Source organism: Nymphalis io, chromosome 5, assembly GCF_905147045.1.
Source record: "Nymphalis io chromosome 5, ilAglIoxx1.1, whole genome shotgun sequence".
NCBI lineage: Eukaryota > Metazoa > Arthropoda > Insecta > Lepidoptera > Nymphalidae > Nymphalis > Nymphalis io.
Genome location: NC_065892.1, coordinates 10,291,191 through 10,316,331, shown reverse-complemented (window position 1 = coordinate 10,316,331; position 25,141 = coordinate 10,291,191). Strand labels below are relative to the sequence as shown.

General features: G+C 33.6%; 4 protein-coding genes across 6 annotated transcripts in view; 2 read left to right on the top strand and 2 right to left on the bottom strand.

Moving 5' to 3' along the window:
- LOC126768651 (protein misato) overlaps nt 1-25,141 on the bottom strand; it is a 53,882-nt gene that overhangs the window by 25,338 nt on the left and 3,403 nt on the right. The window lies entirely within an intron of this gene.
- LOC126768634 (vesicle-fusing ATPase 1-like) lies at nt 171-13,370 on the top strand. The gene is made up of 16 exons (XM_050486848.1): nt 171-355; nt 615-703; nt 2,238-2,367; nt 4,144-4,229; nt 4,299-4,444; nt 4,823-4,961; nt 5,291-5,433; nt 5,987-6,186; nt 6,641-6,773; nt 7,155-7,357; nt 9,689-9,877; nt 10,622-10,754; nt 11,556-11,713; nt 12,090-12,274; nt 12,645-12,803; nt 13,184-13,370. Exons 1-16 carry the CDS (start codon nt 344-346, stop codon nt 13,317-13,319), a joined length of 2,241 nt encoding a protein of 746 aa, XP_050342805.1. The 5' UTR covers nt 171-343; the 3' UTR covers nt 13,320-13,370.
- Nucleotides 16,190-17,227, bottom strand: LOC126768756 (transcription elongation factor 1 homolog). The gene is made up of 3 exons (XM_050487045.1): nt 17,128-17,227; nt 16,890-17,007; nt 16,190-16,797 (listed from the first exon to the last, which is right to left on the bottom strand). Exons 2-3 carry the CDS (start codon nt 17,003-17,005, stop codon nt 16,665-16,667), a joined length of 249 nt encoding a protein of 82 aa, XP_050343002.1. The 5' UTR covers nt 17,006-17,007; nt 17,128-17,227; the 3' UTR covers nt 16,190-16,664.
- Nucleotides 18,200-24,676, top strand: LOC126768627 (calcium homeostasis endoplasmic reticulum protein). Of its 3 annotated transcripts, none has more exons than XM_050486828.1 (14): nt 18,200-18,438; nt 18,521-18,691; nt 18,793-19,076; nt 19,500-19,662; nt 19,746-19,893; nt 20,193-20,269; nt 20,440-20,638; nt 20,707-21,271; nt 21,494-21,627; nt 21,900-22,067; nt 22,325-22,428; nt 23,185-23,314; nt 23,664-23,830; nt 24,469-24,676. In XM_050486828.1, exons 1-14 carry the CDS (start codon nt 18,414-18,416, stop codon nt 24,570-24,572), a joined length of 2,439 nt encoding a protein of 812 aa, XP_050342785.1. In that variant the 5' UTR covers nt 18,200-18,413; the 3' UTR covers nt 24,573-24,676. The 3 variants fall into 3 exon arrangements, with proteins under 3 accessions (XP_050342785.1, XP_050342786.1, XP_050342787.1); XM_050486829.1 differs by having other exon boundaries at nt 18,217-18,438; nt 23,682-23,830; XM_050486830.1 differs by lacking the exon at nt 18,200-18,438 and having other exon boundaries at nt 18,566-18,691; nt 18,882-19,076.

Sequence of the window (25,141 nt, the reverse complement as noted above, 5' to 3'; positions counted from 1 at the left end):
ATCTATTATTTTATTTTCAAAAAGTCTCTTTAAATTCCTTGAGCGTTGTAGGAACTAGATAAAATTAATTAGATGTAAAATTCAATTCAATGTCTATGTGCAATTTGCACATTTTCTATATTTTTGAATAATGGTAATACTACGTTTCGTTTTATTGATCGGTTGAACCAATGGTTTCAGCTAAAATTTTACTGCATTCCCTTGTAGCCATTCGCTGCTTCAATGGGTAGTAGGAAAACTGAGGCAGTCTATTGATTGCAAGTTGACGTCACATCAATCAACGTGAATCATTATTGTCAAAACATTGTTGTTAAAATAGTGATTTAAATTATACTAGTTTAAAATGTCCTCAATGGTAAGTATTTTAAAGAATAAGATATAGTATATCTGATGTCGACGTATTGAGAAAAATCAATTTTGTAGAATTAATTATTTAATAATTCATTAATAAGTTTAATATATATGAAAAGTAATTAAAAATCTATTTATTATTGTATTAAATAAATTACACAGTACAAATTTATTACATCACGATTCGCGAAACACACCTTATTTATGTAATTTTAATATAAGAAACGAAATTACACAATTATTATAGTAATTATTTATTTCAGCGCATGAAAGCAGCAAAATGTCCCTCGGACGAATTAGCAGTCACCAACTGCGCTCTTATCAACCCGGATGATTTTCCCAGTGATGTTAAGTAAGTAATCTATTTTTCTAACAAATATTTAGTCATTATATTGTGATGAAAAATATTACTTAAATTAATTTATGAGATATTATTGTTAATTTATTGTATAAATGGTTAATAGGAATGGTCCTATTTATTTACATTATCTCCTTATTAAAATATTCTTTCTTCAAGTATGCACTTTTCTATCGTCATGTTATAGGATTAATTATTATTATATTAATTATTTATTTTGTAATGAAATCGATATACATATATATAATAATATATATTACACATTTATGTTATATGTAGGCTATGCGCATATAGGCCACCTGATATTGAGTAGTCACTACTGCCCATAGACATTGATGATGTAAGAAATTTTAAACATTCCTTACATCACTGATGCACCACCAACCTTGGGAATGACGATGTTGTGTCTCTTATTCCTGTAGTTACACTTGCCTACTCACCCTTCAAATTGGAACACAACAATACTAAGTATTGCTTCTTAGTAGAAGAATATCTGAAGTGTGGGTGGTACCTAACCAGTTTTTTTTTTTTTTTTTATAGAATAGAAAGGCGGATTAGCTTATGGGCCACCTGATGGGAAGTGGTCACCAAACGCCCTTAGACATTGGCATTGTTAGAAATGTCAACCATCGCTTATACAGCCAATGCGCCACCAACCTTGGGAACTAAGATTTTATGTTCCTTGTGCCTGTAATTACACTGGCACACTCACCCTTCAAACCGGAACACAACAATAACAAGTACTGCTGTTTTGCGGTAGAATATCTGATGAGTGGGTGGTACCTACCCAGATGAGCTTGCACAAAGCTCTACCACCAAAGATGGACTTGCACACAGTTTTACTGCCTAGAAAAGTAGAATAACTTGCAGTTATTTTGTTACAAAATGTATTTATGTATAACGATAAACACAAATAAATAAAAACAAGGTGTAAAATTAAAACATCACTTATGTATTCTATACTTCTATACTAATATTATAAAGAGATAAGATTTGTTTTTTTGTGTGTTAGTTTGTAAAGGATAAACACAAAAACTATAAAACAATTTTCAAAATTCTTTCAAAGATTCATTATCAGTGAGTAATATAGGCAATATTTTATTTTCAAAAATTATTGATTTACTGATGATCGTGGGATAATTCATCTCATGCTTTACGGTGAAGGGAAACATTGTGAGGAAACCTGCATATGTCTAATTTCACTAAAATTCTAACACATATGTATTCCACCAACCAGCATTGATTGAATAAGCTCAATACCTTCTTCTCAAAATGGAAGAGGAGGTCTTAGCCTAGTAGTGGGACATTCATAGGCTGTTACTAGCCCAAGATATCAAAAAATGTCCCATAAAATATCTACTACGCTAGATAATTGTTCAACCCGGACGAGGGTTGGGGCAGATCTCTAGTTTTATAAATATATTTATAGTTTGTTTTGTTTTTATTTATATAAGAAGTATTAACTTTGAGAAAATAAATCATTTTATGCAATTAAGTATCTTATGTTATTAATGATATTTTTCCTCAGGCATTTAGAGATCTCAACTGGACCTTCACAACACTTTGTCTTCAGCATCAGATTTTACAATGGGGTGGACCGAGGAACAGTTGGTTTCTCAGCACCGCAAAGGAAATGGGCTACATTGTCCATTGGACAGGTATTTTTCATTGTCCTAATAACCTTTGCAATATTTAGGCAAATAATATTTTATTAGGTAATATAGTGTGTTCTATTCTATGTATAAGGTTGTATAGGTATGTATAGGTAGCCAACCACTGTAGTAAAATTTTATCTTATTTAATATAATAATATCAGTTTAATGACTGCCTTGCTGGTCCAAAGACTAGCGCTTAAGTGCGCAGATCATGAGGTTCTAGATTCAAACCTTATAAAGTTATTTGCTTTTTCTGTCAAATAATTCTCATTAGCAGCCCAGAGTTTGATAAAAGTCCTTGGCCTTGCTATTGAACTATTTTCATTCTTGTCGAGTTTACTGTGTGAGGGAATAGAGAGTACATATGTGTTTGCACATACACTTGTGCATTAAAATATCTCAAACACAGGTCGCAAATTCCTTTAAGAGTTGCCACCCATATTGGTCAGGAAGACAAACTTACTAGATTAGTAAAAATATTTATAACATTTTAACTAACATTTGTCGTAGTACTATCAATTTGTACACTCTCTTTAGCTTTCATTTTTAAATATTTATTTTATTAATATAAATAGTTAAAAATTTTTGTTCTTTTATTTGTACTTAATGTTTAAAAATATCTTTTTACTCTAACTTTTTTTAAGTCTGTTATAATTTAATTTGAAGTAAATATACACACACAAACTGCTTCCCCATTTTTGCCAACTAATATTAACACTCATCAAATACTTATGTAATTACTGCCGTGAGCAGATAAGTGAACAGCCCTGCTATGCACTCGGTCTCACGCTTGAATAATTACATAGACAGTAAATAGGTCAGCTTAAAATAATTAAAAATTAGAACTTTATTCATTGAAAACCAAGTACGGTAGATATCAGATGAGGTGTGCAACTTACACATTGATATATGAATATACCTTATAATAGACATTAAAAAATTAAACTTACAAATACTGATAACAGCCTCATAATGTGCACAGCCAAATTATGGAATTCGCTGCTAGCGATATCCAATCATTCCAATAAAAAAATTAATCTCTGTCAACGAAAATAGAAATTACTATTACAGACCTAGTTTAGATATTTCATTAACAACATAAGTGGACATTATAGAAATCAGTGCTAAAATACTGTCTGGGTATGTATGGGTTGAAAATGCAATGAATCTAACAAACATTTAATTAAAATTAAAAAAAAAAATCGCTCAACCGTCCCCCACATCCTCACATAACAGTCTAGATTGCGGTCACGACCAAACTAATATTACATTAAAAAAATCTGGGATATGCCCTGTTAGTTGCCTGTGACACCACATTTATTACAAATAAAATTCACTGGGCTTAAATTATACACTTTTAGTCATTACCAAACTGTTGTTTGGTAATGACTAAAAGTGGACATTATAGAAATCAGTGCTAAAATACTGTCTGGGTATGTATGGGTTGAAAATGCAATGAATCTAACAAACATTTAATTAAAATTAAAAAAAAATCGCTCAACCGTCCCCCACATCCTCACATAACAGTCTAGATTGCGGTCACGACCAAACTAATATTACATTAAAAAAATCTGGGATATGCCCTGTTAGTTGCCTGTGACACCACATTTATTACAAATAAAATTCACTGGGCTTAAATTATACACTTTTAGTCATTACCAAACTGTTGTTTGGTAATGACTAAAAGTGTATAAATTATACAAATGTATAATTTATACAAACGTAATGTATTTTTGCTTAAACTAAACTTTTGTAATTAATATGCTCTATACTTTATAGAGTATTGATGTGAAACCCTTCAAACCAACAAATGCTGATTGCTTATGCAGTGTCACCATGGAGGCTGATTTTATGCTGAAGAAAACGTAAGTTGTTTAAAAAGGAATTTGTTACAAATATCGAGACAAAATATTGTATTTTTTTAAATTTTTTAGGACATCTATGGAGCCCTACGACTCCGAACAAATGGCTCGTGACTTCCTGATTCAGTTCTCGAATCAAATGTTCACGGTTGGGCAACAACTCGCTTTCTCGTTCCAGGAAAAGAAAGTACTCTCGTTAATCGTGAAAAATCTAGAAGGTAATATTTCTGCTCTTTATTTATAAAAAAGTGCACTTTATTTGCGTGTTACACAATATATTTTGCGGATATCATCCGCCTTTTCAGTAAATGGTCATATAACATACCAATATGGTATAAACGATAATATCCGAAAATCTCGTGTGCCAATGTATAACACACTCAGCCTTCAAAGCTAAAGTAAGGAAATAATCAGACTAACTACATAACCGGCACAAGGACCGTAATTTGGTTTCCAAGGTAGGAGCCGCATTGGCGATGTAAGGATTGGTAAATAATTCTCACAGCGCCAATATTTATGTGATTACAACTCACCATCAGATGTTCCACTTGCCAGTCCGCCTATTATAAATTAAAAAATATATTTACTTGATCTAGCTGTGGATGTACAAGCCTTGGCTGCTGGTTCCAACGCAGTGCCTCGTCGAGTCAGAATGGGCAGATTGCTTCCGGACGCTTGTATCCAATTCGATAAAGCAGAAAACTCTTCATTAAACCTCATTGGCAAAGCTAAGGGGTAAGTTAATATTTAAAATACTTTACGAATTTGGAACTGAGTATTGTATTATTACATTAAGCACCTAGTCGCCATTATTTATTAATTATTCTATATTAAGTATTCAACTTTACACGGGCATCCTCATATACAGATATATATATATTTATGAAACCTAAAAGGATTGTTTTTTTTTCAGTGAATATCTAGTGGTATCATATATATTAATGCGTTTCATGTAACGTCTTAAAGAGACCGGTGTCGAAGCACGAATATCTTATAAAAACGCATTAGTATTTCTAAGTATTAGATAATTTCAAATATGAAGCGTAATAAACCATTTTGTGCAGTAAGCAGCCTCGTCAGTCTATCATCAACCCAGACTGGGATTTCGGCAAAATGGGAATCGGTGGTCTGGACAATGAATTCAACGCTATCTTCAGACGAGCGTTCGCCTCCCGTGTCTTCCCACCCGAAGTTGTTGAGCAGCTGGGTAAGTTGTAAATATAATTTGTGTAGCCGTAAGAAATTTTAGTCACAAACAAAAATGAACATTTTCAAATGACATTTATGTACATTTATAACATATGACTGCTTCGTTGGTCTAATAGCTAGATATAAGTCCATAGATCCCGAGGTCCAGGGTTCGAACCGCAGGTTAGGCCAATGAAAAATGATTTGATTTCTCTGTCGAAGATTTTCAATAGCAGTCTCAGGAGTCTGGAAGTTAGAAGTGTATACAGTCCCGTGCCTCGGTCAGCACGTAAAGCCGTTGGTCCTGCGCCTGAACTCTTTACGATCGTTTTGGATTGCCGTCCCAACGGATTGTGAGAGAGCTTTTGTGTTTGCGTACACACTAGTGCAATATACGCCCTGCGCAGTTGGCTAATTTCTCTTGAGATTGGCCGCCGTGACCGAAAGCGGTCAGGAGGACATAAACAAAATAATATTTACTGATGATTGATTGTTGTGATTAAAATGACACTGATTATATTAAAATGTCTTAGTTTAATATAATAAAATTAAGGGGATCACATTTATTTCAGGCTGCAAACACGTGAAGGGTATATTGTTGTTTGGCCCACCCGGTACTGGTAAAACATTGATGGCCCGTCAGATTGGTAAAATGTTAAACGCTAGAGAACCGAAGATCGTCAACGGTCCACAAATATTGGACAAATATGTTGGCGAGAGTGAGGCTAATATCAGGAGATTGTTCGCGGACGCTGAAGAAGAAGAAAAAAGGGTATTAACATATTATATGTAACATAACATATGTGCCCAGATCAGTTTTTGGCCCTAATTTTAATAATTATATGTTAATTTGCAGTTTAATTGATTTATTATCTGGTGGAGAAAATGATCCCATTGGCAGATAATGTTTAATTAACTTATATCATTTGATTTCTAAGCTGATTTAGATTTAAGTATTTTTTAACACGTGACTAGATACCATCCCATCATCAGTTATTCTACCATAATAAGCCATACAGTATGGCTGTATAACGGATTAAAATACGAGTGACCCAGTATAATTAAATGCTATAATGTTAGAAAGAAATATTTAGTTAATATTTGTTAGGTGTCAAGTAGGTGCTTGTATGCTATCTAACAATAATAAGAGATAAAAAAAACATGTTCGGAAAACTCAGAAATCGGTCCCAGTAAAATGTTTTTCTAAAATATTTTTTCTGTTTCAGTGTGGTCCAAACAGTGGCCTTCACATTATAATCTTTGACGAAATCGATGCCATCTGCAAAGCGAGAGGCTCCGTCGGAGGCAACACCGGAGTCCACGACACGGTTGTCAACCAACTGCTCTCCAAGATCGATGGTCAGTACTGTTAACAATTATAAAATTTTTGCAAAACAGAGTTTACATAAGATGCCTATGTATTTTTATATAATACTAGTGTTTTGTCCGCGGTTTCACCCGCGTAGTTCCCGTTAAATACGGGGACAAAGTATAGCTTATATTACTCGCTGACAAGATAGCTTTCCATTCGTGTAATTTATTATATTAAATAATCTCCAAATATTCTCCTCAATGGTAGAGGAGGTCTTAGCTCAGAAGTGGGAAGTTTACAGGCTGTTACTAAAATTTTATTATGGAAACTCAAATTTTGTTAAATTGAGTTAAATTTTACTCATATAAACTAACCTTTAAGTACTAGTAGTAATTAGTAGTAATAACTGACATAATTTTTATAACTAGGGGTGGACCAATTGAACAATATTTTGGTAATCGGTATGACGAACAGACGGGACATGATAGACGAGGCTCTACTCCGACCTGGTCGCTTGGAAGTCCAGATGGAAATCGGTCTACCCGATGAGAAAGGTCGCGTTCAGATATTGAACATCCATACCAAGCGTATGAAGGAGTATAAGAAGATCGCTGAAGATGTGGACTCCAAGGTAAGTCATGCCAAACATTTGAGAGGCGACCAAATGATCATTAACACTTTCTTGTAAGCATTGGTAATATCGGTTTCAAGCCGTATTTAATTTTTTTATTTTTTTATTTTTTATTTATTTTTAAGGACCACTAGTAGCTACTACATGTTTTAATGACAAATGTAAAACAATTTAGTGAAAATAGCTAACATGTGAAGCTTTTTAAAGTAGCCACAACAATTACAATATTTGTTTTAAAAATACATTAACACATAATTATAGCAACATGAGTAGAAAGATTAAAAAAAAAAAAATTTAATCGAACCTATGTATTGGTTTTGAACATTAGATATCGTACATATATATGATATCAGATTTTACAGTCTTTAACGTTCGATATTAATCCAATATAAAAAAAAAATTAAAATGTTGATTATAATTCAATAGTTCCTTCTCCTCGAAAAGGGAGAGGAGGCCTTAGCCCAACAGTGGGACATTAACAGGCTGTTACTGTATTGTACTGATTGTAATTTAGACGGTTTTTATTATTTTTAGTCTTTTATTGATTTATAAGCATGGTTAAATGGATATGTTAACGGTACAACTATTTAAATATAGATATTATATTGGTAAATACGATTCGCGTTTAGGACTGTTGATATTTAAAAAAAAAATCGATAAATAGATATTTTAAATAACCTCAGTATCGGAATTTAATATATCAAAAAAAATATATCGATGTATCGACTTTATTAAAAAAAAACAATCGTAATTCAGTTCAAAAATGATTTACATGGTTTGGAATCTTGTATATTTATTTATTAATCCTATTCGCGTTCGCGCGTACTTCATTTGATAATTGATATGAATTTACAACGATATCGAAATTGCAGTTTACACCAATTTCGGCGGGTATCTAAATATCTAGATACTGTGCTCTCCGGTACATGGATATTAGGCTTATTACCAATATATATTACCGCCTACTTATTGCATAGTTACGTATCGTTTTTCGATTCGCCCAATCCCATCTTATTAAATATAATATATTTATTTGATATCTCCAAAAATATCTCTACGTCGGTAATTGTCTGCTTATTACCTCCAACTTATTATAATTGTTAAGTGGGTATCTCAAAACCACAGACAACGGCTGCGCGCGGCTGTTCAAATACGGTTTTACTTTGGTTGCAATCAATTGCTTTTGCCAAGTAAATACATATCTTTATGTTTTTTGATCAAAGTAATATACTCACGTTTGTCCATAGTTATAGTTATAACTTTATAAGAATTAATGCTTGGCTGCTCATCCAGAGACGTATTCATATCTATTATCGAGATAGTTTTTGGCTAAGTTTAACTAATACAACATATTCTTTAAAGTAACAGCTATAAAACGAAGTAACACTCATGTTCAAGTTTCTAAAAACTATTGCGTTTAATCACATCGAAATTAATCATTCAAGCAACACGACTCATCGTCACCCAAGTCAATGAAGTAAATTAAATGTATCCATGGTAGGAATTTTTTCATACGAAAATATTTTGCTCTTCAAGTTATTTCATTTTAATCATTTTTTTTTTTGTCCAAGAAACAACAATCTAAAGCACATTTTTTTACTACGAACGCATTTACTGGTGGTAGGGCTTTGTGCAAGCTCGTCTGGGTAGGTACCACCCACTCATCAGATATTCTACCGCAAAACAGCAGTACTTGATATTGTTGTGTTCCGGTTTGAAGGGTGAGTGAGCCAGTGTAATTACAGGCACAAGGGACATAAAATCTCAGTTCCCAAGGTTGGTGGCGCATTGGCTATAAGTGATGGTTGACATTTCTTACAATGCCAATGTCTAAGGGCGTTTGGTGACCACTTACCATCAGGTGGCCCATATGCTCGTCCACCTTCCTATTCTATAAAAAAAAAAAAAAAAAAATTGTAAAGGGAAGTGTCTCCAAAAATTTTACAACTGCAAATCAAGAAAAATATTATAATTTTAATCTTACTGGTTAACTTTACTGGTGGTAGGGCTTTGTGCAAGCTCGTCTGGGTAGGTACCACCCACTCATCAGATATTCTACCGCAAAACAGCAATACTTGATATTGTTTGTTCCGGTTTGAAGGGCGAGTGAGCCAGTGTAATTACAGGCACAAGGGACATAAAATCTTAGTTCCCAAGGTTGGTGGCGCATTGGCTGTAAGCGATGGTTGACATTTCTTACAATGCCAATGTCTAAGGACGTTTGGTGACCACTTACCATCAGGTGGCCCATATGCTCGTCCACCTTCCTATTCTATAAAAAAAAATCGATTGAAATACAAACGACACTTTAAATAGCACTAATTGTGACAGGAATTGGCGACCCTCACGAAGAACTTCTCAGGCGCAGAAATCGAAGGTCTCGTTCGTGCAGCTCAGTCCACTGCCATGAATCGTCTTATTAAGGCATCGAGCAAAGTGGAAGTGGATCCCGAAGCCATGGAAAAACTTATGGTGGAAAGAGGGGATTTCTTACACGCCCTTGAAAATGATATCAAACCGGTAAGTTGATAATGTTGCGACAATAACATTTGGAAAAGAAAAGAAAAATCGGAAATTATTTTAATGACCGAGTAATAGTCAATATGATTTGGTTTCAACTAACAAGCAAAAATTTTTAATCGGATTTGATTGATATAGAAATTTTATATTATTTAGGTTTGTAGTTATAGGACGGTCATAGGCTGTACAGTATATTTTTATGTTGCAAATTTTTTGCGGTTATTGTGGCAATATAGATAAGGAAAAAATAAAACTCGGGGCATTTTTGAATAAACAATTTCTTAATGATACAACTAAAAATAGAATAAAGGATTTGTAAATGTTCAAGGTACTCACAAATATTTTCGTTTATGGATAAGTCACAGTAACTATTATGATGTAAAAAAAAAGATAAAATATAAATTATGGTTTAATTCATTTGTCACAGATTATAATCATTACTAACTTAGCGGCTGTACAGGTAAACACTAATTTCGCTCTTTCTATCATTATTGATTTGACATTCGAAAGAAGAAGACACAGCATCGTCTAACTAATTATCCATATGTGTTCGATTAAACATATGACATGACATGAAAAATACGTCTTACGAGTGTCAATAGCACAAAACATATAGATCGCTCGCCTCGATACTTATTAGTTCGATACTTATTATATTACAAAATTAGCTTTTATAAAATAATTAAAAATATATCATAGAGATAATTTATTCTAATTTGAATAATAATATAAAAATTTCTTTAGGCATTCGGTACAGCTGCGGAAACTTTGGAAAATTTCCTGACTCGTGGTATTATTAATTGGGGAACACCGGTTTCATCTCTTTTGGAAGACGGACAGTTATACATCCAGCAGTCGAGAGCGACCGAGGCTAGCGGTGAGTTTTTAAACATTGTTATACGTGTCTGATTATTATTTAGTGACTCATACAAATTTGAAGATATTTTTACTAATAAATGAGACGTAAATGTTCATAATAATATTATTATCTATTGATATTCCGTTTTCACTTATGTTATTTATCGTTACATGCTCGATATGATTCGGGCCGAATACTGATTCCATTATAATGGAGCGGACGCATCGAAAATAGGTACGTTTGGTAAAAATAATTAAGCAATTCTCGAGAAAAAAACTTAAGTGAAACCGAAATATTAATTAGTTAAATGGTAAGTTAAGTATTACATAAACAAATAAAATTTCCTCATTATCATTCGTTTAACCTTATCCTGTTTATTTGCGGTGAGCACACACCAACACCTGGCAGCAATACTCCTCAGAATTGTTTTTATTTTTTAATTATCCCTTGCCTATTTTTAATGATACTCCGCCGCAAACACACGTCTAAATAATTTAAATTCTGTAATTAGAATGCGTGAATCTTAACCGATAATCGTGGGTTCAAACCCGGGCAAGCACCACTGAATTTTTATGTGCTTAATTTGTGTTAATAATTCATCTCGTGATTGACGGTGAAGGAAAACATCGTGAGGAAACCTGCATGTGTTTAATTTCATTGAAATTATGCCACACGTGTATTCTACCAACCCGCATTGGAACAGCGTGGTGGAATAAGCTCCAAAGCCTTCTCTTCAAAAGGGAGAGGAGCCCTTAGCCCAGCAGTGGGACATTAACAGGCTATTACTGTACTGTACTGTAATATCGTATTATTCCTCAGGTCTGGTATCGGTGTTGTTAGAGGGTCCGCCTAACAGCGGTAAGACTGCCTTAGCGGCTCAACTGGCGAAGTTCTCCGACTTCCCATTTGTCAAGGTCTGCTCGCCTGAAGACATGGTTGGTTTTACTGAAACCGCCAAATGCTTGCAGATTCGAAAGGTATATATACACACACACACACACACCAAATATATATGTATATCATCACTCAAGAATTGCGACGTATAATTTCAATCAATATAGACTATATTAAAAACTAGATGTAAGTTTTTTTATAATGTGTATATATATACATATTATCGCATATATACAAGTTTCAGTCGCGATGAAGGGCGTAGCCCTTTTTATGATGATTTGATTCAGCGAAAGGGAAAAAGGTTAAAGGAAATTTAAAGTATCTATACTGTTAAATTATGTACCTATATTATATGGTTACTTAATATAGCATTTAAGTTTCGGTAAAACAAACCGGAGCGGATGTCGTGGCTAGTGTGACCAATCACAGCACAGATGTATTATGAAAAGCATATTTCAGTACTTCGACGACGCATACCGCTCGAGCCTGTCCTGCATCCTGGTGGATAACATCGAGCGTCTCCTCGACTACGGACCCATCGGCCCGCGCTACTCCAATCTAACGCTGCAGGCTCTACTTGTCCTGCTGAAAAAGCAGCCGCCAAAAGGCAGGAAGCTGCTTATTTTGTGCACCAGCAGTCGGAGGTGATTTGAAACTTATTTATTTTTATCAATATTAGATTATTGATTAAAAGCAACTTTACCTCCTTTACACAGTTAAGACGGTTAGGAGTTTCCTTTAGAAAGGAAGAATACTCTCAGTAGACTTATCGGAAAAATTTGGGAATATGAAATTCAACTGTAATTTAGTTTATTTTCTGCTAGCTACTACAGAAGTACTATTTTTACTATTTGTTCTAGGATAATTAATTGATAAGCAGAGCAATTGAAAGAAAAAAAAGTTTTAGCAATTTTCTCAAACTCGTTGATCAATACTTTTGTCAGAAATATAAATTCGAGCGGCCATATTAACGATAAACGAACACGTAACGAACGCACCCCGGGGGACCCACAGACAGGTGCTGGAGGACATGGAGATGCTGTCGGCGTTCACGGGCGTGCTGCACGTGCACAACCTGTCGCAGCCCGAGCACGTGCTGGCCGTGCTGGAGCAGAGCGACGCCTTCTCGCGCCGCGACCTCGCCGCCATCAAGCGCGACCTGCGCGGCGCCAAGTCAGTGCCTTTGACTTTTTATAACCTTCGTGTGTCTCCACAGACTCACGCTGTAGCAGCGTGAGGGAATAGGAACCGCAAAATCTCCCTGAGAGGAGAGGATATCTTGGCCCGGAAGTGGGACATTTTCATTCTTATATGATATTATGTATATATGTGTTTGACGCGAAGGTTCAACTGTTACGCCTATCTATTGGGTTATTGTTACACCTAATACTGGCATAATTTTAAAACTCAATTAAAGAGAATAATAAGAATAGTATTCATTATTGGGGATATGTGCAGATAGTTAGTACTTCAATTAAAATAAAATTTAGGCGCCGAGCCATTGTAACTACGAAATACAGTTATTATACAGCTTGTAACTTTTGCTTCTGCAGGATCTTTATTGGCATCAAAAAGCTGCTGGCTCTGGTGGACATGGTGAAACAGACCGACGAAGATTCAAGAGTAGTTAAATTTCTCACAAAGCTGCAAGAGGAGGGTGGACTCGACCTCGGAACCAGTATTCATTAAGATTTATTGCAACCTTAGGGATTACATACGCATACCACACGCACGCCCTCACCCGACACACACGCACACATGCACACTCCGAGACCTCACAGCTACAAGGCCACCGAGAGCTCCCCTTGCGCTTCTGATCTCAGAAGCTACGAAATCGACTACGACGACGTAAGCGAGTGCACGGAACCCTTGGATTCTAGTCATCACAGAATAGTTAGAACGTCCAAAGGTAACGAGATATCTCCAGTTAAAATGCCCCTCATGAGGATACGAAGTGTCGAAATAGTGTTCGAAGACGAAATGTCAACGTACACCGACACGGGCTTGTTGGATCGCAGCATCGAACTTATAATATCCGACAGTGACGACTCCACCAAATGCGTGGACGATTTGGAAAACTTGCAAGCGGAGAGAGATGATGATTCAGTAACTTTAAATGCTGAAGCTGATCTATCCGATGATAACTCGTTTCCTTCGAGGGATAATGTCAGCGATGAGTCGAAGTGTAAACAAAATGATCAATTATCAGACGACACTCGCGAATTTCAAGAACCCGCAACTTTTGTTTACGAAGAGAATACTTTATCATTGAATGTATCGGAGTTAGGGGACTCGGGTCGATTCACTGAAGAGGCTTCCTCATCTCATGTCGAAGTCGCCTTTGTAATTTACGACGATGCTGTGCTTTCACATTCGTTCGATGCAGTCAACGTGGATGATATATCTACAGTCATGAGTATGTATGAGATGTCAGAGGTTAGTGTGGAAGATAAAGATAAGAAAAGGCTATACGAATATGTCGACAGTAACAGTGACAGCTCAGACAGTACAGCAGTATGCGATGGGGAGAATGCTGTGGTAACACTTGTAACTACTCTGCCTGATGTCTATAATTTAGATAACCAATGTGAAAGTAACGATCTGCAGTATGACTCGTTTGTTGATATTGGAAAATTTTAACATTAATTGCGTTATTGAAGCTTTATATTTATACTAATTACACTATAATATTGAGATTTTATTTGATATTTTTAATAAATTGCCTATAATTGATTTTGACCTTAGTTACTGGCTAGTTATATGAATAATATACATTCCACTTGTTTTAAAATCAATAGGCACGCTTTCAAGGTATATGTACCTTTCTGAGCTATTTACGCCCTATAAACCTATTTTACACAGCTTATGCTCGAAGGGCTGAGTGGTATGCGACTCCAGTAACCATGTTATTGTCCTTTCCCAATATCTATTACTACTTTGTAGAAACTTGTATAGTCTTTGTAAATATATTTCTTTTATTATAAAGGATTATAATTCACTTAGCAATTTCACACAATGGCATGGTTACGGACATCCCAGGGTTGTAAGTCTAGGCAATAGCTCAATTTTTTTGTATAATGTAATGTATAGTTTCGAAAGCAATATTATTTATTTTTGTTACGTAAATGTGATACAGCTTGATGCTGTTTAATTTTATGAGATAAGTATATTTGGTCGTTATTAAAATAATACTAATAGGCGTAGCTTTTTAAGGGAAAGTGTCAATATGGAGTATTTATTATTCTAGTATTATAGACTTTGCAAGCATTGTTGAAGGTAGAGGTAGCTTTGCAATTTATGACTAAAAACCTCCTATAACAATAAAAAGTACAATTATTTATTAATAAAATATTCAGCTTTTGATGTTGTACCTAGTAGTTCAAGTCTTTATCCAATCAAAAAATCTATGGCACTTATAAGATCAAACTTTTAGGAAGCAGTCAATATAATAATGTGTTGCCAAAAATTAATAATAATTAAAAAAAAAAATTATATCAGTGGTTTGTTCTAGTTTACAAAGAATTATATAATAAATGATAATATCTATAAATATATTAATACATGTTGACAAAATACATAAATATATTTAGATTAAATAATTACTAACCATGTTTGTTGCTATTTGCATGCATTATATGCATAGAACATTCCATTTCGCATTCATTGGGCTATTTATCAATCACAGTGTTGTGTAGTGTTAATATTAAAATACTTTATGTATAATGTTTATCAAAAATCTTTAACATTCAAATTCAAGAATGCTTCTAGAACATAGTAGTTTGCATGACGAAATAATAGTGACTAAGATGTTTTCGTGAGTGTATTAAACTCAAATTATATCAGCAAGGATCTTCTATAATCAGTTGATGTCAACTAGTATTGTGTAAAGGAATTGATACTAATAAATTTTAATATCATTATTATTATATCAAAGTAGACAAATTGCGTTATAATAACTCTGAAATACAAAGTATAGCTTAATAGATTTTAAATTCAGAGATAAAACAAAATTGATTAATGAAAATTTGAGAATATTGTATTGATGTAAACTTTCTGATAAAATGGTCATATTCTCTTATGTGTATCACTCAAAAGTAAAATAAAGGTAAATTTGCTGATACAATTTCCCATTTATTGTTAAAAAATAATAAAATAAACCAATTAATGATTAACTGTTTGTTTCTTTTATATCTTTTTGTGATTTAACAAATTTTAGTCACATTTTCTTTTTTTAATCTTAAGTATAAAGAAAAATTGAAAGATCACACCAAAGAGCAGATGTATTGAGAAATTTTGTTATAAAAAAAATGTTTTTTATTATTAATACTCCATGATCGATAGATTTTAACTGTAATTGATAGATTTTCTTAATTAAGCATACATTTTTATGGTATATTAAATAATTAGTTACTTAATTAAATACATGAAATAAAAACTTATGTAGTTATAATACAAAATATAAAATTAAAAGCACAAAATTAAAATCCAGTATATATATTCTTATTCAATTATAATTACATCAAAGAAAACTAAATTATGAATACAATCTACATTTTGAAATCATAAAATATAATGGGAAATTGCAATGTCCTTGTTCTATAATTAAATATTTTAATCTTCAGAATTGACTTACACCAAGTGACAAATATTGAACAGGTTCTTTAAATTCATACATGGATAGGTTTAAATTAATGGACATTAACTAATTGAATATATGAAAATCTATTTTCATAATCTGAGTATTTGTAGTCTACCCATTTCTCCACCGTGAAGAATACATTATTAGAGCATTGTGTGGGACTTTTTCATAGCAACTGCTGAAACTAGAGCTAAAACAATTTCAGTCTAGTTATAAATGCTTGGGACTACATAGCCAAAATAATAGATATAATTTCATTTTTAAAGATTTTAATAAAAATATGTGAGATTAATGGTCGCAATGGACATAATTAAATATACATATTTATTCAATTTAAACCAAGCATACTTTTCTTGAATAACATAATTATCTTGAAACTTAAAATAACCTTAAAACTAATTAGCAGTTTCACAGGCATCAACCCAGTCATTATAAACATCTATGGGTTCTGATAAAACATTGGTTGTGGTTTGAAAATCTTCTAGGCAAACTCGACATTGTATTCTCGCCGTATTTCTCGCTCGATCCCTGTAAAATCATTAAAAACAACAATTAATTAGTGCTTTTTATATCATATCATGATTTGAAAAAGGTTAAATATGAAATAGATTTTCACGAACATTTTCACTTCGCAAGATTTTTCATGGTTACAGAAGGGACAGTTAAACTGTTGGTCGAGTGGTTCTATAGCTTTCCTTTTTGGCGGAGGCTTTCTTTTTGATTTACGGCGACCCATACCTAAAACAAAATAATGTAATTCAAACAATAATACAAAACACGCTACAGTTAAACCAGCATTCAAAAGTCCAATTAAAATTAGATCGTATTATGTTCATTATAGTTGTTTTATTAACGTACCGGTACTATTTGTTTATTTATAACAAATATTCTAAAATACACAAACGTACCACCTCTCTGTATAGCAATTGTCACTTTGACAAAGCAAACGGCGAATCAGTGACAATTTGACAACGCATTTAATTATCGATAGATTAAAAAAAATGCATTTTTTGGGCCACAAATTTCAAGCCTGTCTATCTGACTGTCTTTAAAATTTATAAAGTCATATTTATACCTGTGCCTTGTCAAATATACATTATGCTGTTACTATTTTATACAATTCTTTAAGTTAATTTAAGCCAAGGTCTCGTTTGGTTGCCACTTATGTATTAGTTAAACTGTTAATGAACTTAAAATGTCTCAAATATGAAAAAGATCCGCGCATGGTCTGTAAATGTGAATATTTCAATTATTTTAATTTGACATAATATAAAACCATTCAACCATCTTTATTAAATAAAATATCAAAAAATTACAATAACGGAATAATAAAATATGCCGAGTGCAAGACTAGTGCTCTCGCCATGTTTCGCCAAAAGCAGTTTCTCTGTCTACGCCAAAAGCACTTGCATCAGAAGTTGAGAGACTAGTGCGGTCCCTATAGTCTGTATTATCATTTCTCTTATTTGTTTAGTGTGGTTACGAACGCCTAGAAGATGGTTACGTTAAAAGTTACGGCAACTGTTAACGTATGCGCTATCAATTATTATAATTACGCGCACATATATAAAACAAACTCAGACTCGAAATACCTCAAAGAGAAGTACAGCCAGCATAATATAAGATAGTATTTCAAGAAATCATAGAAATCATTCATATTGAATTGAATAAATTTTATGAATTTTGTATGTTTTTGGTATCCGGTTTCAAGTTTATCTATTTTTTTGTCACTTGATACGTTTGTAGATTTATTTATTAATTCCGTTTATAATAATTAATTTGTAAACATAATTAAAACAGCTAATATGTGCGTTAGTAATAACGTCATAACGTGTTCTAGTTGTTCTATGTTCAGACTTTTATTATTAATTTCTTTTTTGTCAGCTTTAAGAGCATATCTTGTAATATGTATAATCTGCAATTTTGTAATCGTCCGCCGTCGTACCTTTTTGTATATCTGTAATCAACAATTACAAATGGCTGAATAAAAGTTGCGTTATTGAATTTTTAAGAGTTTAATTTCAATATAAAATTAAAGTGTTATGTATTTAACCCTTCTTGTAATTAATGGAATGAAAACAGAAGACCAAATGTCCATTTTATTATCATAAAACATTTAATGCTAACCTCAAAATTCAAACAAAATGGAGCTTCCGCAACCACCGCAGGGTAATACAAATTTCTACTTTTTATTTTAATTAGAAAGTATGATGAGATTTTCAATTTATGTTAACTTTATTTTGTTTTGTAGATCAAGATCTGCGCAATATAATAGACAAACTTGCGCAGTTTGTCGCAAGAAATGGCCCGGAATTCGAGAAGATGACCAAGACAAAGCAAAAAAACAACCCCAAGTTCAGTTTTCTCTACGGCGGGGAATACTTCAACTATTACCAGTATAAAGTGACGACAGAGCAAGCAAGTAAGCATATTGACGATGGTGGAAATAGATAATCGCGGTCGCGCCCGATCGCTGCTTGCGTTTTGTTATAACCGTTTCAAGTGACCCTCCGCTGTTTATAGTTCTAAAGCAATCGGCCGGTGGCCAGGCGGCACCCGCTCCCGCCGGGGCTTATATGGCACAGAACAGGCAATATGTAATGCCCCAACAGGCCAGCGCGACGCCAGCGCAGTTGGGGCTGGTGGCGTCGATGGCAGCGGCTCCTGCGCTGCAGCAGTGGCTGGCAGCAAACTCCGCACCACCCACTACGCAGCACTCTGTCGACATCGACAACATCGTTGCTCAGATCAACATGCTTAAGGAACAAATAACTCAGTCTGAAAACAATCTCAATGCCCAGCATACGGTAAGATCATGTTTATACTCTAATCGCTTACTAAGAATTTTAAATATGTTAAAATTATATATAACAAATCTATAACCTGAAAATGCTTAAAAGTGTTTCAATATTTATTAATTGTATAGTGTTTTTTTTATAACCAAATTTCAGTATATTTACAGGCAGGTAGTCTTTACTATACAAAGTGCATGTCCTTTTTTCAATGTAATTATGTCAATCTTGCATGTTTTGTGATCAACGTTAGACCAACGTAAATTAAAATTAGAATTAGATTCTAAAATCACAGTATAAGTATAAAAATAACTTATCATATTTTTTAAAAATTGCTAATTTTTTTTTATATTTAGCACTTGTATTTGTCTTCATTTAATTATTAAATACATCAAATTATTTTCATATATTGGATAAATGATTTGAATTGTCTTGTAGGTGTTGATACAACAACAGCAAGCTAAAATCAATGAGCTGGTGAGCAAGGCTCAAGTGGAGACCATACAAATAATGGCAGAAGAAAATAACATTAGTCTCTCGGAGCTCGACAACATCTTGCAACCAATCATCGATACTTGTACTAAAGATAGTATTTCTACAGGTAATACTATTTAAAATTAGTAGTTTTTTAAAGATACATAGTTAAAAAATCGACTTATATATTAAACAATATCTAACGTTTAGGAAAAGGCTGGATTTTGCAACATGCTACAACACATGATGCGGGCAAGGTGATATCGCAGCATCTTCTTAGAAAAGTCACCCAACCTGGAGCAGCATTCACTCAAAAGCTGCACATCATTTATCTCGTCAACGATGTTCTCCACCACTGGTTAGTAAACATTATATACTTCTTTATAGTGATAGTTTGTGGGGTTCACTTGTATATTATATTAATGAGTGTTGCACAATGTGTTAAATAAAATCAAGCAGCTTTTTTTAATTATTTGTATTATCATAATATTTTAAAATAAAATTAGTCAAATTAATAATAGTGTAACATGCTAGGGTTTCATTTGGGTTGGCCTTTATGTCAAGAAGTATTATTGATTTATAATTTTTATGTCATCGCCCATGCAATCACTGCAAATGCAAATTCGGTGTCTATGATACGATTATTCCTAATTACAGTGCACGCAAAAACGCAGAAGATCTCAAGAAAAATTTGGAAAGTGTGGTGGTTCCAATGTTTTGCAATGCCAGTATAGGTAACATATTTATATAATGTCTTCAAAGATTTAGGTCTCTTGTCTGATTGTGCATATTCATCTACATTTAAAGCATCTAGAACATCATCACCTGTGGTTTGACCAGTCAGGTAACTTGCTTGATTCACCTTGGCTTGTATGACAACTTTTTAATTGTTCTGCTGTTTCAGCTGTCACAGAAGAGCAGGAGGGCAAGTTGAACAAGCTGCTGCGTCTCTGGGAATCTAAGTCAAATTATTTCGACTCTACTGTTATAGAGAAAATGAAGAGTCCTACAAGCTCATACCAGGAATATCAAAACAATTTGATCGCCCAACACTCGAATGCCATTGCACACTTAACACAACAAACAAAAGCTACATGCGAAAAGTATGTATTTTTGTATCTTATAAGAGCTTTTTGTATGTATATGGAATCTTTATTTGCTTTGTTTTCAGCTATCAAACACAGCATCAAGCATTTGTGGCTCACACAATGCAACAAATACAACAAATGGAAATGCAGAAACATGCAATTGAATTACAAAACAGTCATGATCATAACAAAGAAACCCAACAACAGAATAATATTCAAAATCCTTTCCAAACTAATAATTTCGGTGATCAAGGATATCAACAAATGGGAAGCTATGATCAGAACTTTAACTCAGGTCATCAACAATATGGCAGTGAAAGTGGTGACAATTATGCCTCAAACAATAGTATAAGTGGTAATGAAAATAGTTATGACAGTCAGACATTTGAGCAAATAACAAGTCAAAAGAAACAAGACATTATAGAGGAGCCAGATTTATCAAATCTACCCAATGTGAATTTTTCTCAACCACCGCCAGGCTTTAAACCAGTAGAAAGTTCACCAATATTAGCATTCCAGAATGGTCTTCCGGATCTCAGCAAGCCTCCTCCTGGATTTCCACCATTCCCTGAAATTAACAATGAGGAACTAATGCCTTCAGTTCCTTATTTTGAGTTACCAGCTGGTTTAATGGTACCTCTAATTATGGTGAGATGATTTTAATGTCTATTTATAAATTCACTTGCATAATTCTTGCAAAAAATAAAATCTATAGCAGCAAAACACTGGTTGCATATAAAACAATTATGCTCCAAGTTTCTGCATGATGTTCTAATAACTTTTAAAGTTATTTATAATAAATAAATTCTCATCAATTTAATTGAAAAAAAATGTATTAATTCTTCTACTTAAAAATACTTTTTTTATCAGTTGGAGGACGACAAGTACAAACCATTAGATCCCGCAAAAATTCGCCTTCCGCCCCCAGCGCCTCCTAATGAAAGATTACTAGCTGCTGTAGACGCTTTTTATGCTTCACCAAATCATGAGAGGCCTAGAGACAAGTAAGGACAATGATTTATTAGATATAGTAACTGCTTACTTATGTTTTAACTGTTCAACTGCTTAATTATATTCGTAACTTACACAAAATTTATGATGGATATTATATAATATTTGAATAGTTTTTCCACTAAAGGCAAAGGACAAAATAATAGATTTTCAATGTGATTTTGTAACATTTTGTACAATGTTTTTATTTGATAATTTACTTGTAAGTAATATTATAAACTGTTTTGTAATAATTGATTTAAATTAAAAGTGTATTTATTTTTAGTGAAGGGTGGGAGAAATTAGGACTTTATGAATATTACAAAGCGAAAAATTCAGCTCGAAAAAATAAAGAGGATGCAATCGCTCAAGGCTTAAGGCAAAAGTCGAAGTCTCCCAGCCCCGTCCCCAAAGACTTACAAAAACAACCAACTCCACCAGGAAGGAGATACAGGTATATATAGCAAAATAATAAATACAAAACTATTCTTCTATGCATGTTTGGGACTAAATTATAAGGACTGCGAACTACAATACACAAATTTTAAAACAACCATTGGCAATTTCATTAATTACTTTAATATTACAGATTATATTTATATATTATTTTGATATGATGATGTTGCCTGAATATAGTGGATTTAAAATTATACTTCTAGTAAAAAAATATATATGTTGAAGAGAAATAAATAACAGTGTTTTGTAAATTAGGTCATTAAGTAGGACACCAGAGAGATCATCGCCAAAAAAGTCTCGATCGCGTTCGCCTTCACCGCGCCGAAAAACTTCATGGAGGCGAGATAGAGACAGGGAGAGTGAGTCTTATATTTATTCAGAAAACCTTAGTGATTTTATGAGTTTATATTTTTATAATGATTTTTTGTATGTGATTCTGTTTAGGTGTAATTTTCATGTTACTTTAAAAGTGTCAAATTATAAAAATAAACAGTTTCTTATGAATCTTCGAAAATGTTATTGTTTCATTTGTGTTGTGTCGTAAATGGAAAATGTTTGCAATTCAATTTGAAATGTAAGTTTAAGAGGTTTATTGTTGAGGGCAGAAATGGATCTCTCCTGATCTTTGATGTAGCGAGAGTACTTATCCCGTGTCAAACAATTGCGCCATATCTAAGGGAAAGATTTTAAATAATATTTTTTATAACAGGAAATGAATTTTATTTTAATTAATTATTTCCAAGACAGGTATTTTCGCTATAACCAGTAGTTTATTTACATTCAAAAAAAATAAATAATCAAAGGAACTTTTGAATAGTTGTTCTTAGATGAATAAATATAAGAAACTTTATTTGCCATTAATCTGTTATGTGTAATGTGAAATTGTGGTAACACAGCAATGTGATATGATTTTATAATTATTATAGCTCGTACATTGAAAGGTTCTAAAGCTTATCAAATTCTTTTTACCGGTACCAAAATATAATTATAAACTGAACTTAGTTAAGTTTAATACAAACTCATATTATAATAGACGGTAAACCAACATTAAAACTGCAAATGTGAACGATTAAATATATAATGACATGAATATAAATGATAAATATTTTCCTCAGGTCGTCGAAGGTCACGTTCTCGGTCTCGCTCGCGGTCCCGCAGTCGCTCTCGGGAACGCGAACGTCATCGGGAATCGCCGCGCGCGCGACGTGTCGAGCGCTCCCGGTCACCCACTCCGCCTAGCTTCCTGTGAGTACTGCTGTTGCATGGCATTTATTGTCTACTTATTACCTGAGTTATTTAAATTATTGAAGTTTTATTATTTTTATTAGTACTAATCCAATTAATGGTAACAGTATTTAAACAAAATATTGTTAACTTTTCATACATGTTACGATTTGTAGAGCCGAAATCATAGCCGAAAATCGATAAAAAGTTTTCGTGTGTTTATAATCAATCTCTTTTATTTATAACCAGGACTCAGGGTCTATATATATCTATCTAGTCCAGATCAGGTTTCTTACAGAAAAATCTGTCGAACAAAATAACATTATTTCTCTGGTCATACGACGTTAGTTATTTTAATGATCATCTACAGAGGAGCGGCATTTCCCAGCACGTCAAGCGGGTTGGACTCGAGCAACAAAGGGCACCAGCTGCTGCAGAAAATGGGCTGGAGCCAAGGCGGACTGGGCGCAGCCGGACAAGGCATCGCGGAGCCCATCAGTGGCGGTGCTGTGCGGGATAGACAGGACCAATACAAAGGTATTTTACTTGTGATATAAACTCCTTATATGCATATCAATCAATCAATCAATTAATCAATATGCATAGTTTACTTTTATAAATGTTAAACCATAAATATTTTATAGAGAAAGCCTATTGATGCTGTAAATAAATTAATGAAATATAAGGTCCTGCAGACCGATTTCGGCCACGGCGACCAATCTCAAGAGAGATCAGTCTACTGCACAGGACATATTATAGTGCACAAGTGTGTGCGCAAAGACCTGTGCACTCTCTATTCAGTAGCTCTCATAATCCGATGGTACGGCAATCCGATACGCATGGAAAGACTTCATGAGCAGGACCAAGGGCGTTACGTGCTTTCGAGGCATGGGAGTGTACACATTTCCATCTTCCAGACACCGGGCTGCTACTGAGAATTTTCTGACAGAAAAACCCAATAACTTTTTATTGGCCCGACATTGGAATTGAACCCAGGACCTCCGGATCTGCGGCCTTACATCATTTACATCAAGCTAGACCAACGAGGCAGTCGTGAAATATATAATGATTATAATATTATATTTTTAGTTTTTTAATCAATAAAATGGATAAGCATAATTTGTTATTTATTTTTATTAGATCGAAGATAAAACTAAGTAATATTTTCTTTACAGGTGTTGGCGTTAATTTAAATGACCCTTATGAAAACTTCAGAAAGAACAAAGGTGCAGCATTTATTACAAGAATGAAAGAGAGAGCGTTAGAGCGTTCATCGTGATCGCCATGAATGTCACTTAGATGTAAATGTGTATAATTGCGATTGTGTGGATGAGATTGATTTATTTTATCTAAATCATCTTAAATAAAGTTATATGAATTTAATTTAATTTTATTAAAAGCAGACTTTTACATTCCTAATGATTAAAAATTGCTTAACACGTTAACAGGCATATACAAGCGTTCCGAAACACGCTATTTGTCCATGTGTGATTATATATTTTTTGGCCATTATTCGATGTCCACTTATCGACTGATGCATAATAATAATAAAATATATATAGGTCGTTGACCTGCTCAAACCGGTTAGTACACGAATTTATGATTTAAATTACCGTGTACCACGGAGTATGAAGTAGACGTGTACGTTTAGTTTATTGGCAGAAAAATATGCGCTACCCTCAATCAATAATTATTGTAGCAATATAAGATAGACTTACAATATTTAGTGACAATTCTTATTTTTTATGTTTTTCATGATATTTGTAAAGTATTGAGATATTTAAGACAAGATGGCCTAGTGGTAAGAACGCGTGAATCTGAACCAATGATCGTGGGTTCAAACCCGGG

Bases quoted from the DNA above. Each gene is read 5' to 3' on its own strand.
- LOC126768756 (XM_050487045.1), bottom strand. From the start codon at position 17,005: ATGGGTCGCCGTAAATCAAAAAGAAAGCCTCCGCCAAAAAGGAAAGCT. The intron at 16,798-16,889 runs GTTCGTGAAAAT...ATGATTTTACAG, and splicing joins AAATCTTGCGAAGTGAAAAT to GGATCGAGCGAGAAATACGG.
- LOC126768627 (XM_050486828.1), top strand. From the start codon at position 18,414: ATGGAGCTTCCGCAACCACCGCAGG. The intron at 18,439-18,520 runs GTAATACAAATT...TTTGTTTTGTAG, and splicing joins GCTTCCGCAACCACCGCAGG to ATCAAGATCTGCGCAATATA. The intron at 18,692-18,792 runs GTAAGCATATTG...CGCTGTTTATAG, and splicing joins AGTGACGACAGAGCAAGCAA to TTCTAAAGCAATCGGCCGGT.
- LOC126768634 (XM_050486848.1), top strand. The intron at 704-2,237 runs GTAAGTAATCTA...ATTTTTCCTCAG, and splicing joins GATTTTCCCAGTGATGTTAA to GCATTTAGAGATCTCAACTG. The intron at 7,358-9,688 runs GTAAGTCATGCC...TAATTGTGACAG, and splicing joins CTGAAGATGTGGACTCCAAG to GAATTGGCGACCCTCACGAA.